Below are 18,373 nucleotides of genomic sequence, written 5' to 3'. Positions count from 1 at the left end.
TCATTTTGCATTGAGTGGATATGGATAGGCAAAAGCATTTTTTTCTGCATAACAATATGTCAAAAAAGTGAAGGGGTCTGAAGACTTTCCAAATGCATTGTATAAGGGAGGAATATCTTTATACCTCTGACTAGTACTTTTTTCATATTGGAAGAAATAGGTTTTTTAGTTTAGCTATAAATTCTGTAATCTGTAGTTGGTGCCAATATATACATCTACACATGTTGTTGTATAGTGTTTTGAAGTCTAAGATATATAGTGCAATATGGGTGATTTACTCACCAGTAGCCATTTCCCCTTTGTAACGACAGCTACTAGAATATGGGTCTTTAGTAAGGTTGCATTATGAAGGGTATTGAGGTATCTGGGCAGAAGCTCGGCCCAGTCTTCTCCATTGTACGGCTGCATGCAGTGCTTGGCATCTAAGCTGCATGACCCTTTTGCCTTGCACGATAATACTTAGTGGATCAGAACAAGGAAACAATTACCCCAACCCCTTCTCCTTTCTTTGACTGATCCCTATTCCCTCACTCTTCTCTTATCGTGCCCCCCGATATCCTCCCCTTATCCGCTGTGTGTTATTTGCCGGTACACGTTCTCCCCACTCTCCACATTTTGTTCCTTGCTTATATTGCTTTGTCCCTGATGTTCGTACATTCACTCTCTCCTCTTTCCTCTTTGTGTTCCTTTACTATGCTGCTATCCTCTACTACTCCTGCTTTTCTTCCTCTTCTCCCCCTTTCTCTTCTGCTCTCCCCTCCCTCTCTCATTACAGAGAAGAAGAACAAACAGAAGTTATTACAGCTCCAAAAAATGAAACAGCAGCCGCACCAGGCTTTACCCCGGAAGCGTCCCCGAATGAAAACAAGGACAACGAAAAAGACTCGCTCCCCTTAATGAGAGCCCCCAACCTCCCCCCCCCCCTTCAACTCTGTATACGTCATTCTCCCTTTCCCCTGTCCCAGTCCGCTATCTCTTCACTGCCCACCACCCCATTGTACACTGCTGCCAAAGGGATTTGAGAAGTCTAGCCCCACCATCACCACCACCACTCTTTGGAGACTTTTTGGGATAAGTGGGACCTGTATCTTGGCAAATAACTGTTACATGGATCATTTTTATTATTATTTTAGTAAATAAATATCTATTTTTATTGTTTTTTACAACTAGTGTCAGTATATTAGTACCTATGGGGAAAGGAGGATGGGAGGGGAATGGGAACTATGAAAAGTTCACTCCACCGGGGATGATCTGTAAGGTAATGATATCTGGGAGTCAGAATGACAGTGGGTGACCCACTGAATGTTGTCCATCATTGACCCCCTTCTATCCCACTACATCAAGCTGCTTCTCTGGTCCTAGCTGATGCCCCCTCTGTGCTTCTCAGGTAATGCAGAGCTGGTATGGGGGGTGGGGGGTTGTGCTGAGCTTTTCTGACTCTCCCGCTCTCTCGTTCCTCTCACTTGTGCATTTACTGCAGTGATCTATTTCTTGTCCTTGTGTTACAGATAAAGATGAATGTTCTCGGGATAATGGGGGCTGTCAGCACGAGTGCGTCAACACTCAGGGCAGCTATATCTGCAGCTGTCGGAGTGGTTTCACCCTGCACGAGAACAAGCATGACTGCAAAGAGGGTAATCCAACCACAGATGTGTGTGTGTCTCGTGTGTACCCCACTCCTCATCCCTTCTGTGTGTCTCATCATGATTCATCTTTAGTGGAAGCTCGGTGCATCACGGTGTTCTATTGTAGTGCATTTTCCTACCATTAAAACAAATCAAAGTAAAACATTATCCGAATAGTATTAGAAAGCAAAAAAAGGAAATGTGTGTGCTGCTCACAACCAGGTATTCGAGGTCTATGTGGTTAAAAGATCGATCCCCGCCGATCCAAAATTGGGATGAGACTGAAATAAAGATAACCACACCTCAAAAATACCACCCTACTGGATACACAATGAATGATTGTTGGAGACAGATGATTTTGAAGAAAATGTGGGAATTTATTAAAACAATTGAAATAAAGTGGATAAAACTATTATTAAAAATAACAGAGCAATATATCAATAATAACTTAAACTGTCATTGGTCCCTAATGACAGAATTAGAGTAATGTTAGTAAAGCAACTACCGATTCTAAAGCTATCTGCAGATTTTATGGCAGCAAATGTCAAAGGTCCGGAATGGACTGTTAGTCCGGCACATATGATGGTAAAAGCAAAGTCACTTTTTGAACTAGTGTAGATTGTGCTGCCCACAGTCTATAAACAAATAGATGGTTTGAACTCACTGTAGCAGCTGGTCCCGTACTGCGACGGGCCGATGGATGTTAGTCCTGCAATAGCTGGGTTGTTCCCAGCGTGCAAGCCTATATAGGTGAAGGGCTCCGGCAGGAGGCTCTTCTGTGAGCGATCCACGGTGTCGGCAAACACCCGTGCAGGTATCGGACCCTCGCTGTATTAGTTGCGGCTGGGTACTGGTAGTGAAAGCAACAGGTTTGTAATGCACTCGGTAAGAAGGACTGATTAGTAGGTGCAGCAGGAGCGAATAAATGGTTGTGTTCCGTTGTTCCGTGACCGGCTTCAATCAAGGTAGTGCATGTAGATTACGCTCTGTTCAGACTAGATATCGGCCTAGACGCGTTTCAGGTTGCTAAAAACGACCCCTTCCTCAGTAGGCAGCTTTTTTTGGGGGTCTCAGCACCATCTTAATTTTTATTGCAGGTTCAGGAATACCCCTTTAACCCCTTAAGGACACATGGTGTGTTCGGCCGGGACCGGTGGCTAATAGTGGGCGTCACCGATCGGGGTGAACCCTCAGTCGGGCTGATCGGGACCACCACGGTGAAACTGCGGTGTCCCGATCAGCTAGGACGCACGAGGTGGGTCCCTTACCTGCCTCCCCAGCGTCCGATCGCCGAATTACTGCTTCGTGCCTGAGATCCAGGCAGGAGCAGTCAAACGGCGATAACACTGATCAATGCTATGCTATGGCATAGCATTGATCAGTGTGAGAGATCAGTGTATTGCATATAATAGCCCCCTATGGGGGCTATAACATTGCAAAAAAGAAGTGAAAAAATTATTGGTTTAAATGACTGATGTCATTACAAAGTACAATTGGTAGCGCAAAAAACAAGCCCTCAAATGAGTCTGCAGGTGCAAAATTGATCGTTATTGAATCGTTATGATTTTTAGAAGGTAAGGAGGAAAAAACATAAGTGTAAAAACAGAAAAACCTGTGGTCCTTAAAGGGGTATTCCAGGCAAAACCTTTTTTTATATATATCAACTGGCTCTGGAAAGTTAAACAGATTTGTAAATTAAAAAATATACAATGTAGCCCGGACCTTCTAAGTGAGTAAATGAAAATGGATATACAAGGATCGTGCTTCAATAATAATCAATATTTATTATAAAATATAAATAAAATTCTGCACTTCTCACAGGGCCCTTGTGAGAAGAACATACATATTAAAAGGCAACCTAACAATGTATTTAGGCATATAGTAATTAAAACTATAATCCTGGCATAGGATAATAAAATAGCAGAGTAAGATCTGTACCAAACAAATATGTTAAAGAGTTGCTCTTCTGGGTATTTAGGGTAGAAGAGCAACTCTTTAACATATTTGTTTGGTACAAATCTTACTCTGCTATTTTATTATCCTATGCCAGGATTATAGTTTTAATTACTATATGCCTAAATACATTGTTAGGTTGCCTTTTAATATGTATGTTCTTCTCACAAGGGCCCTGTGAGAAGTGCCAAATTTTATTTATATTTTATAATAAATATTGATTATTATTGAAGCACGATCCTTGTATATCCATTTTCATTTACTCACCTAGAAGGTCCGGGCTACATTGTATATTTTTTGGTTTTCCCTTTTCTAGCAATTAAGGTATAGTTGCTTGCCCAGTTTGACCTCGGTGCGTATTAGTTGTGAGCTGCACATACCTATATAATTTTTTCAGATTTGTAAATTACTTCTATTAAAAAATCTTAATCCTTCCAATAGTTATTAGCTTCTGAAGTTTTCTAACTGCTCAATGATGATGTCACGTCCCGGGAGCTGTGCATGATGGGAGAATATCCCTTGCATGATGGGAGAATATCCCCATAGGAACTGCACAGCTCCCGGAACGTGAGTCATCAGAGAGCAGTTAGACAGAAAACAACAACTCAACCTCAGAAGCTAATAACTATTGGAAGGATTAAGATTTTTTAATAGAAGTAATTTACAAATCTGTTTAACTTTCCGGAGCCTGATGATATATAAAAAAAAAGTTTTGGCCTGGAATACCCCTTTAAGGGGTTAAGATAATAAATGAGTTGTTTGGTATTTCCACCCCCAGAAGTGCAGCAAAACGTCCTGTAGATTGTGTGCATGATAATGCAGCCAATCCCTGCAGTCTCTTCCTGTACGGTACTGTGTCTGACCACTTTGATCAGTGATTGGCTGCAGCGTCATGTACAATGTATGCAACATTACAGAGGTTCTTGTTGGGAGGACCGAATTTAGGAACTAAAACCAACATAATAATAGAAGGTAGAAGCTTAAGTTAATTTTTTTTAAATACTTGGTTTCATAGCAGTAAAATTGTGGGTTACCATGATCAACCCCAATGTTTCCCTATTGGAGGCAAAATTCAAGAGCAATTTGCCACAATTGCCTGATTAATGACAATGATGATTGACACCTAATATTTTACTATGACTTAATGTTGCCATGGAAAAGGACTGGCTGGATTGGAAAGCCCATGTCATGGTTTTATGAAACTTCTAAAATTGCATAAGGTAAATGATTGTGATGCAATATATAGGACAAAAAAAAAAAAGGTTTTTCTCAATCAGTAGAGCGTCTTAGAGATGTGTGAAGACTTTTGGGCCATTCGGTCTCCACTGGGAAATTGGGAAGAAGGCTATGCCAAGCAGCTCTCTGACACCACCATTTTGGAAGTAGCTTTTTCTTTAAGTCAGTGTTTCATTCCTAGCTATACATATCGGGGGGAGATTTATCAAAACCTGTCCAGAGGGAAAGTTCCCCAGTTGACCATAGAAACCAATCAGATCGCTTCTTTCGTTTTGCAGAGGCCTTGTTCAAAATGAAAGAAGTGAGCTGATTGGTTGCTATGGGCAACTGGACCACTTTTCCTTTGCACAAGTTTTAATAAATCTCCCCCATCATTCTTCCCTGATGCAATATATACATTTCTCCTAACCTTTGTCTTTTTGCTGTGTGATCTTATCCCCTCTTATTCATCAAATGGGGTCTAATTTCAGCGGGCTGTAACCACAATGTGACTGCCAGTAATCAGAACATCACCAGCCCCAACTGGCCCGACACCTACCCCAACAAGAAGGTGTGCACGTGGCTTGTGACCGCTACCCCAGGACACAGAGTGAAACTGGTAATCTTCATCCTGAATTTAACTCTTTGACTTGCATTTAAGTGGGCACTGTCACCAACTTTATTTTTTGATATGTTGTAGTACTTATGTACTACAACATATCTCTAATATACTTTTATTATTATTTTTTTCATTAAAAAGGTTTAATTTACATTTAAAAACCAGTTACTGAAAAAGGACTGATTTTGGAGTGGCAATCAGTCCTTTTTCAGTTAGGCTGCACTCGCTCCCTGCCTGTCAATCAGACAGGCGGGAGCGAGCGCATTGGCTCCCCGGCCACTCCTCCCGCACATCGCCGTCGCCGCCTCGTTGCCGCCGCTGTCCCTGTACGCCCGCTGCCAGACTCTGCAGTAATTTCAAGTGTAATGAGGGGCGGGGGTGGGGGGGGGGGGAGGAGGGAACGGGCTAGTGCTGTAGCGGGGGGGGGGGGGGGGGGAACGGGCTAGCAAAAAAAAAAAAAATAGGATGGTGGGAGCTACCCTTTAAAGGCAATATTAAGTTACCGAAGTAAGTGCAAAAGCTGAAAAAGTTTATTGTATCAGCACAGGGATAGGTTTAACATGCTTGAAGGGGTATTCCACCCCTAGACATCTTATACAATGTCTGATCGCGGGGGTCCCAGACCTCCGATGCACGGAGCGAACTTGGGAGGCCGTCACGCCCCCCCCCCCCCAATAGACTTGCATTGAGGGGGCGTGGCCATGATGTCACTAGCGGAGCGTGACTGTGACGTCATGAGCCTCCGACGCTGCACCTGATGCTCTAAATGAACACCGAGAGCAGCAGTGGGACCCCCGCGATCAGACATCTTATCCCCTATCCTTTGGATAGGGGGATAAGATGTCTAGGGTCGGAGTGCCCCTTTAACTGACTCTCTATTCAGCCAATGTAGATATATTTGAAGATGGTACCATGCAAAAGATACTGCCAATTTTAGAGGATGACCCCCATACAATAGTACCGCTAGTGAAGGATGCCACCCAAAAGAGCACCACTCGTAGAGCCCCCCCCCCCCCCCAATAGATGGTGCCTCTTAGAGATGGTCTTCCCAAAAGATGGCACCACTCAGAGATGGTGCATCCAGAAATAAATTCCCCAAGATAATTACCTTAAGACAGGGCATGACAAATTAGTTTTGAATCTAGGGACCAACGAGAAAAAAGTAAGAAGCTATTTTTATTTTATTTTTTTTAAACAGCACAATCCGTGTTTATGCCGCAAGCTGTACGTAGTATTCACTTTTTGATCACTTATTATTCAGTTATATCTCTGCAACATGATGTGAATAAAAAGCTATATAGATGTGTGATTTTTTGTCACTATATATTTATTTATTTTATTTTTCCTTTTTTTTTCCCTTCTTTCCTTAAACTTCTAAAATGTGATTTTAGAGAAGGAATGAATGTAAATCAGATGTTTCATCCCCAGCTGATGAATTTGCTTCTGTTTAGTCGTCTTACGCTTCCACTTTGTTCTGTCAGGTGGTGAAGGAGCTGGAGATGGAGTCCCACCAGGAATGTCAGTACGACCACATTGAGGTTTACTCTGGTGCCAATGCTCAGGCTCCAGTCCTAAAGCGCCTGTGCGGCAGCAAGGTCCCTGATCCTCTCGTCGCTCCAGGAAGCCTCATGTTTCTCAAATTTATTTCGGACAATTCAGTGCAGAAAAGGGGATTCGTGGCCGAGGTGACAACTGGTGAGGACATTAAATTCCTCTTTGCTGATGGACGCTTCATGGTCCCCACATATAGTCTTCACATGCCCCAAAACGATAAATGTAAAAAAGCAACTTAAATTTTTATTAGATGTAGTGAAGCCAGAAATGTAGCGTGACCTGAGTGTTTTGAGTGCTTTCCTATCCCCTGCTAATTTCTGCATGTATTCTCTCTCCACATTTCCTGAAATAATGTGCTGCAGCCGCATCCCCTCCTTCTCCCTGTCTCCTAGTTCTTTCATTACAGTAGACTTTTTTTTAGGTTGTTAAAGGGGTACTCCAGTGGAAAACCTTTTATTTATTTATTTATTTTTTAAATCAACTGATGCCAAAAAGTTAAACAGATTTGTAAAGTACTTCTATTAAAAAAATCTTAATCCTTCCAGTACTTATTAGCATCTGTATACTACAGAGGAAACTCTTTTTTTCTTTTTGGATTTCTTTTCTATCACAAACACAGTGCTCTCTGATGACACCTCTGTCCATTTTAGGAACTGTCCAGAGTAGGAGAAAATCCCCATTGCAAACCTCTCCTGCTCTGGACAGTTCCTAAAATGGACAGCGGTGTCAGCAGAGAGCACTGTGTTTGTGACAGAAATGAAATCCAAAAAGAAAAGAATTTCCTCTGTAGTATACAGACGCTAATAAGTACTGGAAGGATTAAGATTTTTTTTAATAGAAGTAATTTACAAATCTGTTTAACTTTCTGGCACCAGTTGATTTAAAAAAAAAAAAAAAAAAAAGTTTTCCACCGGAGTACCCCTTCAAAGGGGCACTCCTACAGCATTCGGAACATTTTAGTTTCGAACGCTGAGTGCCGGCTGCGGAGGTCATGATGTCAAGACCACGCCCATCATGCCGTAACGCCACACCCCCTCAATGCAAGTCTATGGGAGGGGGCGTGACGTCCGTCACGCCCCCTCCCATAGACTTGCATTGAGGGGGCGTTGCAGCACAAGGGGCACAACCACCGTAGCCCGCACCCAGCATTCGGAACTAAATGTTGGAGACGCTGGGGCGGTGGAGTACCCTTTTTAGGGGGTGGGCTTTCTTTCTGCTTTGTCTAAACACAACCACTGAAAATCACCTGTTCCAATGAATCGTCTTGTTCTTTAAAATCTATAGTAGCATTGCATAAGCGAAGAGCTTTGTAGTATTCTGAATCCTTGTGACATTATAAAATAGTATGGGTTCGAAATGGATTATTTTCTTTCTTCTCTTAGTTTGCGGAGGAACCTTGTTGGCAGAAGTCCGTACTAAAGACTTGTACTCCCATGCTAAATTTGGAGACGACGTTCACCCGCCGGCCACAGAATGCACGTGGCACCTGCAGTCAGAGGGAAAATATGGTGTGGAGCTGGTGTTCCAGAGCTTTGAGCTGGAGGAGGAACAGGACTGTGGATACGACTATATAGAGCTATATGATGGGCCTACTGAGAACTCCCCCAGGATGGGAAGATACTGTGGGTCAGGGGTATGTATTTTAATAAGGGAATAGTATGCCTGTGTATATGTGTATCTTCTCTCTGTCATTTTTACTTTCTTAAAGGGGTTCTCCACTGGAAAATATATATTTTTTTTAAATCAACTGGTGCCAGAAAGTTAAACAGATTTGTAAATTAAGTCTTATTAAAAAATCTTAATCCTTCCAGTACTTATCAGCTGCTATATGATCCACAGGAAGTTATTTTCTTTTTAAATTTCCTTTCTGCCTGACCACAGTGCTCTCTGCTAACACCTGTCCATTTTAGGAACTGTCCAGAGTAGGAGCAAATCCCCATAGAAAACCTCTCCTACTCTGGACAGTTCCTTAAAATGGACAGAGGTGTCAGCAGAGAGCACTGTGGTCAGGCAGAAAGGAAATGTAAAAAGAAAATAACTACCTGTGGATCATACAGCAGCTGATAAGTACTGAAAGGATTAAGATTTATTAATAAAAGTCATTTACAAATCTGTTTAACTTTCTTGTATTAGTTGATTAAAAAAGAAAAAAAAAATGTTTTCCAGTGGAGTACCCCTTTAAAGTGTTACTTTGGACAATCCCTACTTGTTAGAAGGGTCTCTTGACAAAAAGACGATTACAAAGTGTCCCCTTGCAATCAGCTGTAGTCTGTGGGGGAACCTGGAACTAACTGTTTAATTTCCCTGCAGCGCCACCACAGGTGAAATTAAGCTTGACACGTCCATTTAAATCAATGGGTTGTTTGTTTAATGGGTGACGGCTCCCCACGCTAAACAGAAGATGAGGATCCAGAACAGCGGACTTCCCTGTATTAACTCTATTTCAGTAATCCGTAAAGAAGCTCTTTATGACAAAGGACTTGTAGCCTAAATTTTTCAGCAAAATTTTAACAAGCCCAGAAATTTGAAGTAGTCACTTCTCATAGGTTTGCTAATAGTGGCCCAGCATTTTTTCGCAGTCTTTATTGATATGGGTGTTGTATACATTTCTCACACCTGGGACCTTTCTATTTTAGTAAAATGGGTATCCTCTGATGACTGGGTCTATAATTCTGTCCAGCCTTGAAGAATTGTGTGTGTCTCTTTAACTCCTGTACACTTCAGTGTAGTGGACACATTCTATTTGTTTCTAGTATTGGGGGGGGGGGGGGGGGTCACTCCTTCAGTCTTAATGAGGCCTATGTGTAGCATATGAATCGTTTGTCTGCTCCTGTTTCCCCCCCCCCAAATGTTACACTGTATCTGTGGACATGTCTCTCTTTCCTACCTCCTTTAAGAGTCTTGAAACATGACTGGGGATTGTTACATTCTCTTTCTTCTGAAGGAGAGCGACATTGCATAATCTTTCACCTTGAGCATTGCATGGCCTATAAAACTCCACAAGCCATTGACACTATCTTCAAAAAAAACAGTACCTCCTCTGTCATTCTCCTTAAAGGGGTACTCCACTGGAACACTTTTTTTTTTATTTTTATAAATCAACTGGTGCCAGAAATGGTGCCAGAAAGTTAAATAGATTTGTAAATTACTTCTATTTAAAAATCTTAACCCTTCTAGTACTTATCAACTGCTGTATGCTCCACAGGAAGTTCTTTTCTTTTTGAATTTCCTTTCTGTCTGACCACAGTGCTCTCTACTGACACTTCTATCCATTTTAGGAACTGTCCAGAGTAGGAGCAAATCCCCATAGGAAACCTATCCTGCTCCGGACAGTTCCTAAAATGCACAGAGGTGTCAGCAGAGAGCACTGTGGTCAGACAGAAATGAAATTAAAAAAGAAAAGAACTTCCTCTGGAGCATACAGCAGCTGATGTAGTACTGGAATGGTTAAGATGTTTAAATAGAAGTAATTTACAAATCTGTTTTACTTTCTGGCACCAGTTGATTAAAAAAAAATGTGTTCCAGGAGAGTACCCCTTTAAGTAATTATTCTCAATGTTAACAGTATGAAAATAATAAGATGGCGCACTCACCATGGTATCCAATCTTCTTTATTGTAAACTGATCCATAGTATAAACACAGCAGGGAGACGTGTAAGATCAGCAGGGGACGTGGACAGCCAACCAGTTTCGCACCAGCAGGTGCTTCTTCCTTCAACCAGTTTCACACCAGCAGGTGCTTCTTTTGGCAACCAGTTTTGCACCAGCAGGTGCTTCTTCCGGCAACCAGTTTTGTACCAGCAGTTGCTTCTTCCAGCAACCAGTTTCCTACCAGCAGTTGCTTCTTTCAGCAACCAGTTTCGCACTAGCAGGTGCCCTTTCCGGCAACTGGTTTCGCACCAGCAGGTGCTTCTTCCAGCAACCAGTTTCGCACCAGCAGGTGCTTCTTCCGGCAACCAGTTTTGCACCAGCAGGTGCTTCTTTCGGCAACCAGTTTTGTACCAGCAGTTGCTTCTTCCAACAACCAGTTTCCTACCAGCAGTTGCTTCTTCCGGCAACCAGTTTCGCACCAGCAGGTGCTTCTTCCGGCCAGAAGAAGCACCTGCTGGTGTAAAACTGATTGCCTTTCCACGTCCGCTATACGGTGGCCGGAAGAACCACCTGCTGGTGCGAAACTGGTTGACTGTCCACGTCCCCTGCCCCTCTTCTATGTCTCCCTGCTGTGTCTATACTATGGATCGTAGTTTACAGTAAAGAAGATTGGATACCATGGTGAGTGCTCAATCTTATTCTTTTCATGCCGTTGGATGCTTGCTTACTTTTGGACTTTTTTTCAAGATAGTTGAGCACCCCAATCGTGTATATATGTGACTGTTTGAATCACAGACTACCAATCCTACATCAAGGTTGTTTTGTATGCAATGCCAGTGTTACAGCCTTCTTTGTATACACAATTTTCGATGATAAAACCTCAAGGATATTTTGGCTGGAAATTCGGATTACTCTGTGAGGGCAACACTCTGTGAATCCTTGTAATAATCTCCTGGTTAATTGTAACCCTCATGTGCAGTGGGCACAGAACATCCGTCAGTGTAACCCTCTGCCTGCCGAATCCATAAGTGACCTTCTGCAAGAAAGCAAAATAAAGAGAAGAAAAATCTGTGATCGCTTTCATTCTGCCAGCATTGAATACTTTATTCCGCTACACCTACCAGGAAATCCATGTAGGTGGAACATCAGAAATAGCCGCCTGGCACCAGAGGCCTTTGATCCCGGTGTAATTGCTCTGTTCAGTACAAGCGGTCATTTGAGGTCCAGTGGACAGCGACCGCCTCGGTACACACAGTGGTTGTCTCCATGCAGAAAATGAATGGTTGTGGGTAAAATCAGAAGACATAACAGGGCTCCATTCTGCAGCTCCGGAGCATTCAGGAAATGATTTAGCCGGCTTCTATAAAAGAAGACAGCTGGATTTCACATCGCTGTGTAAGGATAATATAAAGCTGGCGGCTGAATCCGCAGTAAACGGCGCCCCGTAGAAGGCATTTCCTCCATTATTATTGTATTTCTAAAGGGAAATCTATAATAGGACTAGATAAAAAGACCCCAGAGTCATATATTCTTTATAATTTTGTAATGTTGGTGGTTACTTTTCAAAGGGTTATGTCACCCATCGTGTTACATAGTGACTTGTGTATGTGCACAGAATAACTACCACTGCCACTAGGGGCAGCATACTGCATTCAGTGTATACACAGAACTCCATAATAAAACAGCATGCGTGCGGTAAGCTGGTGGTGGCAGCCAAAATTGTATCATTTCAACCTTTCACACAATTTTGGCAATTTTTTTTCTTTACCCTCGTCTTCCAAGAACTAAGAACCATATTTTTTTCCCATTTACGTAGCCAATGAATGCTTGTTTTATTGTAGGTCTGTTGTTTTTTTTATTTTTTTTATATTGTATAAATTATAGGGAAATTCTTAAAAAATATATTTGTGAATAGAATCTAACAAAAATATCGTAACATAGTTTTTTTTGGGGGGGTTGGGGAGGGGAGTTTTTTCTACTGTATAACATGTTGAATTTATTCTGTGGTTCAGTATGATGGCAATATAACATTCATATTGTTTTTGTTAAGTTTTGCTACTTTAAAATATCTTTGCCTTTTGTCACCATATGCTGACAGGACATTAGTTATTAGTCTATTTATATATATATATATAGATAGATAGATAGAGAGAGAGAGAGAGAGAGAGAGAGAGAGAGAGAGACAGTTTTTTAGTATTTCAGTTTCATTTTCTTATTATCTTCATATTTCTTATTAACTTTTATTTTTGCTTATTTACACTGCAACCACTGTCCTGCTCTCTGGGGTTCTTCGCTAGGCCTCCAGCTGTCATGTCAACCGTATGGCACCCAAGGGTTGCTTTATAAGCGTATCAATCAGGTGACTGGATAGTGAGGGGAGGGGCTGTCCTGTCTTACAACTTAGGTGCCGTGGTCGCAATTGACTTAGGCATCTAAGTTGTTAAACAGGTAGGTTGAGAATTCTCTACAGTATCCACGGTTACAGGTCAGTATCGGCTGTACAACACAGCTGGCTCCTGCCGTGAATGGAGCAGGGTCGGCTTGTGAACCTGTTCACCAACTTTTTAACATACATGTACATCAAATTTTTGGAATGTTATAGTTGGGTTTTCCAGTTTATATAAATGAAACTTGATCACTATAGTCAAAGGTTTTTCAATGTTCTAATATACTACACCCCTCCTTTCTGGGGGACTAGAGAACCCATGACTTGTTGCTCATCCTTCCTATCCCTTTGCACCTCTGATATTTTCCGCTCCCTTGTTTGCCATTGCTTCTCTGAGAGTTCTCACCCCATAGCAAAAGGGTATGATGCAACCTAGGCTAGACTCTCTTTTTCTATGGGCACCATAGCAACTACATTGCCTGTCTTGGCACTATATAGATACAGTATAGAATATCTCCCAGTTTCCTACAAAGCGGAGCCAAGTCTGGAGGCAGCCGTATAAATACACTAAAGACTCCCAGTACATCCCTGTAATGAATTTCTCTTCCACCCCATCATTTGTGGGCGCATTGTTTTTCTCCGACACCAATATAAATCAGAGAATAAGGAGCAGTCCGCTGGATGTCGGCGCCATTGTGATCATTCCCTCAGCCATGAATAGACCCAGAAGCCTGGGGCCTGTCGTTTTTTGTGTGTGGCCTTTGTGCTGAACCCCTTTTACAGAGTCTTAGCTCCCCTTGCTTTCATTGCACTCCTTTCTGCTGAATGGGCAAATCCCCCACACGTTTTCCTTTTCTGTTGAATGTGTTCTCGTAGAATGTTCTGTATTATCCTTAATCTGAAAAGCTTCATCACCTGTTTTTTTTTCTTCTTTCTTTTCTTTCTTTTCCTCCCCGCAGCCCCCAGAGGAAGTGTATTCATCCGGCGACTCGCTGACAATCCGGTTCCACTCCGACGACTCAATTAACAAAAAGGGATTTCACATCCGATACACCAGCACCAAATTCCAGGACACTCTTCAAGCCCGCAAGTGACACCCCACCATTCCCTGTCCCATGCCTCATTGGATCTGGGACCAAGTTCGTCTTTGAGGAATGACTCCTGAACTGCAGGACCCGCCCAAAAATCTGATCTGTGGATGTAAGAGTTGCAAGTCGTGTCACATGGGATAAAGGACTAGATGAGCCTCAGGGATATCCAAGGGCACGGAGTCATGTTGGCAGGAGATAATAGACTTTTTCCATATATGTATACATTCTAATCCATTTGTATGTGCATAAATATACACCAATGACATACACTGTGCCTGAAACACATTGGTGCTGTACTGAGTGCTGGTAAAGAATATAAAGGGGGTGGGGGGGTCCTACATAATCCTGTGAATTCTGCTTCCTAATCACTTTCTCTATGGCCAGTATGCTTGTGCTGGCTTGACGACCCACCCCTCCCCCTTCTTCTCTAATATTCCTTTAAAAACTATTCTACCCCCTCTTAAATTTGGGGTCTTTCTGTTAATATTCTTAGCTGTTGTAAAGGCCCCTCATTTTATTGGCCTCTTCTTGCTTCATCCTGTCTTGGAAAGACTAGAATTGTACTTGCTGAGCCACATACACAGGTTCCGGACTCTCACCACTCCATGAGAGAGTCCGTTATAAATGTGTGTAAGTTATGGACTCATTAAAGATGGTCACCACTGTGGTTCTAAGCGTTGGGCTGGTGCTCTGCTCATGGTGCTGTGGCATTACTGAAAATATGCAAAAAGGGAACAGAAATTAAATTGGAATGCACATGAGAATAATGGACGCCTGAGTGTTCTATACGGGACTATTATTGTGTTAGTATGTATTTACTGATGGCAACAGCAGCACAGATGTGCATGGCCAATGTGTATACATTTTAGTAGGTCCATTCAAATCTTGCCCGGGTATTACCTCCATTTTTGGTGGACCAGATAAGTCCAGATGTAGCAGGGTTTAAAGGGGTACTCCGGTGAAAAACTTTTTTTTGTGTTTTAAATCAACTGGTATATAACCTATAAATACGCCACTACAGCGTATAGGGTAAACCCACTAGGAGTAAAAATGTATGTAGTAAAATAAATAAATAAAAAAATAATAAAACAAATTAATAAAATCAAATTAATAAAATATATAATTTTATTTTACAAAAAAAAGAGTACATATATCATACACAAATGAAGAAATAGTATATAGCTATATAGCATACATAAAAATGTGTAAGATAAATGCAATGAATCATTGCAAAAAGAACAGGACAAATAAAGTGCTGAGAGTAAAGGTGTCAGAATATATATACTTGACCCCACATGTAAAAAGAAGGTAAATTCCACGTCCCTGCGATCACCTCCAACGCGTTTCACCGTGACCGGCTTTATCAAGGAGTATCATCATCATATATCATTTGGGTTTTCCCTAATTTTACTTAGACCACAGTATACAAGACTTTTTTTAGGTTGTTGTTAAATCAACTGGTGCCAGAAAGTTAAACAGATTTGTAAATTATTTCTATTAAAAAATCTTAATCCTTTAATGTACTTATTAGCTGCTGAATACTACAGCGGAAATTCTTTTCTTTTTGAAAAACAGAGCTCTCTGCTGACATCACGAGCACAGTGCCCTCTGTTGACATCTCTGTCCATTTTAGGAACTGTCCAGAACAGCATATCTTTGCTATGGGGATTTCCTTTTACTCTGGACAGTTCCTAAAATGGACAGAGATGTCAGCAGAGAGCACTGTGCTCATGATGTCAGCAGACAGCTCTGTGTTTCAAACGGAAAATAATTTCCACTGTAGTATTCAGCAGCTAATAAGTACAGGAAGGATTAAGATTTTTTAATAGAAGTAATTTGCAAATCTGTTTAACTTTCTGGCACCAGTTGATTTTAAAAATAAAAAATTCACCGGAGTACCCCTTTAAAGGGGGCTTGTCTGGTGGTATTCTGTGAAAAGAAAAAAAAATCCATATGTAAAACAGTAGGTGCCCTTAATTTATGTAGTCAAAGCGCTTCAAATGACCTTGAAGACTGCCAAACCTCTTCACTCTGCCGCACTGTTTGACACAAACTGAAGTGGACAACAGGGAGAGCACTGTCAAAGTGATCTTATAAATTAAAGGGGTATTCCAGGAAAAAAATAATGTTTTTTATATCAACTGGCTCCAGAAAGTTAAACAGATTTGTAAATGACTTCTATTAAAAAATCTTAATCCTTTCAATAATTATCAGCTGCTGAAGTTGAGTTGTTGTTTTCTGTCTGGCAACAGTGCTCTCTGCTGACATCTCTGCTTGTCTCTGGAACTGCACAGAGTAGAAGAGGTTTGCTATGGGGATTTGCTTCTAAACTGGGCGGTTCCCGAGACAGGTGTCATCAGAGAGCACTTAGACAGAAAAGAACAACTCAACTTCATCAGCTCATAAGTACTGAAAGGATTTTTTAATAGAAGTAATTTACAAATCTGTTCAACTTTCTGGAGCCAGTTGATATATATAAAAAAAAAAAAAGCTTTTTCCTGGATAACCCCTTTAAAGGGGTACTCCGGCACTAAGACATCTCATCCCCCTATCTAAACGAAAGGAGATTAGATGTCTGATCGCGGGGGTCCCGCCGCTGGGGACCCCCGCAATCTAGCATGCAGCACCCATCTGTTAGCACTGCAGGAAGCGCTTCAGCGCTTCCTGCAGTGCTAACACGTGGGTGCTGCATGCTAGATTGCGGGGGTCCCCAGCGGCGGGACCCCCGCGATCAGACCTCTTATCCTCTATCCTTCGGATAGGGGATAAGATGTCTTAGTGCCGGAGTACCCCTTTAAGGAGAATTACAAAACGATATTACTTTGCGACACCTATTGTTTTAAACATAATTTTACTTCCCAGAATACTACTTTCCCAGCTCAGAATGTTGCAAAATAATAAAAGTCATAATGTCCTTACCGATCCTCCATCACTTCCCCATTTCTCTGCTCTCTACTTCGTGGCCTTTCTTAACACAGACATGTGACTCTGTTGCAGCCAATCACCGGCCGCAGTGCTGACCTGCCACAGACAGTGATTGGCTGCAATATGAACTGTGTCAAGAGGGTCCACGAAGTAGAAACCAGGGGGGAACCTGGAAAGCATTAGAATGGGAGCAGCGGGGATTGGCTAGGTTATGATGACTTCTTCCATTATTTAACTATATTTTGAGATGTATTTAAAACCCGTCAAATGGTCAGTAAACTGTATTGTTAAAATCAGTCTTGCGGTTTAAGCAAATAAAAATTGGATGACTTTAATGCAAATAATATTTAACATATATTTTATGTAACTTCAAGGTTTTCAAGATCTCTGTTTGCTGTCATCCAATAGGAACTTACAGTAAATTGGATTCGTCACGAACTTCTCGTCTCGGCAGTTGATGACTTATCCTGCATAAATTAGTTCAGCTTTCCGATGCTCCGGTGGGCTGGAAAAGGTGGATACAGTCCTAGGAAAGAGTCTACTAGGACTGTATCCACCTTTTCCAGCCCATCGGAGCATCGGAAAGCTGAACTAATTTATGCAGGAAAAGTCAGCAACCGCCGAGCCGAGAAGTTTGTGACGAATCGAATATACTGTAAATTCGCTCATCTCTAATAGGAACCTTCATTGTTTACAAGGGGATAAAATTCCGTCCCGGTCATGTGATGATCTTGTTATAATGGACAGAACCCTGATAACTGCACTGTAATGAGCCAAGCACATGGGTGTCCGTCCACTAAGAGGAATCAATGAAGGTTACTATTGGATGACAGCAAACAGAGATCTTGTAAACTGCAAGGAAAGTATGCAGAAAGATGAAGAGTATATAAGAATATTGCATACACATTCATTTTACAATAAACGTCCTTTATTTGCTGAAACCAGATTCTAAAACCAACCAACAAAACACGATGCACTACAATACTGTTGTACATGAAGGATCAACGTCCACGTATACGACTCAGTGAACAGTGATGGATAAATATCACCGGCTATAGAAGCAATATTAAATATAAACCTACAAGTGAACTGTCTGCACCAGAAAAATAGACCGTATTTTTCGCCGTATAAGACGCACTTTTTCTTCCCAAAAACTGGGGGGGGGGGAAGTTAGTGCGTCTTATAAGGCAAATACACACCTATCGCGGCGGTCCCTGCGGCCATCAATGGCCGGGACCCGCGGCTGATACAGGACATCACAGATCGCGGCGATGCCCTGTATTAACCCTTCAGACGCGGCGATCAAAGCTGACCGCAAAATGCATTAAAGGGGTACTCCGCCCTTAGACATCTTATCCCCTATCCAAAGGATAGGGGATAAGATGTCTGATCACGGGGGTCCTGCCGCTTGGGA

At 41.9% G+C, this 18,373-nt stretch overlaps 1 protein-coding gene across 3 annotated transcripts in view; it reads left to right on the top strand.

The window, feature by feature from the left end:
- BMP1 (bone morphogenetic protein 1) overlaps positions 1-14,701 on the top strand; it is a 125,889-nt gene extending 111,188 nt beyond the window's left edge. For all 3 annotated transcript variants that reach the window (XM_056571077.1, XM_056571078.1, XM_056571079.1), the window contains exons 16-20: positions 1,509-1,634; positions 5,285-5,412; positions 6,894-7,107; positions 8,349-8,599; positions 13,903-14,701. In XM_056571077.1, coding sequence (XP_056427052.1) covers positions 1,509-1,634; positions 5,285-5,412; positions 6,894-7,107; positions 8,349-8,599; positions 13,903-14,037 — 854 coding nt within the window. In that variant the 3' untranslated portion in view covers positions 14,038-14,701. The remainder of the gene's footprint in view (positions 1-1,508; positions 1,635-5,284; positions 5,413-6,893; positions 7,108-8,348; positions 8,600-13,902) is intronic.
- The last annotated feature ends 3,672 nt before the right edge of the window (positions 14,702-18,373 follow it).

Source organism: Hyla sarda, chromosome 4 (genome assembly GCF_029499605.1).
Source record: "Hyla sarda isolate aHylSar1 chromosome 4, aHylSar1.hap1, whole genome shotgun sequence".
Classification (NCBI taxonomy): Eukaryota; Metazoa; Chordata; class Amphibia; order Anura; family Hylidae; genus Hyla; species Hyla sarda.
Note: the sequence above shows the minus strand (reverse complement) of the source record. Positions and strands in the feature narration are given on the sequence as shown.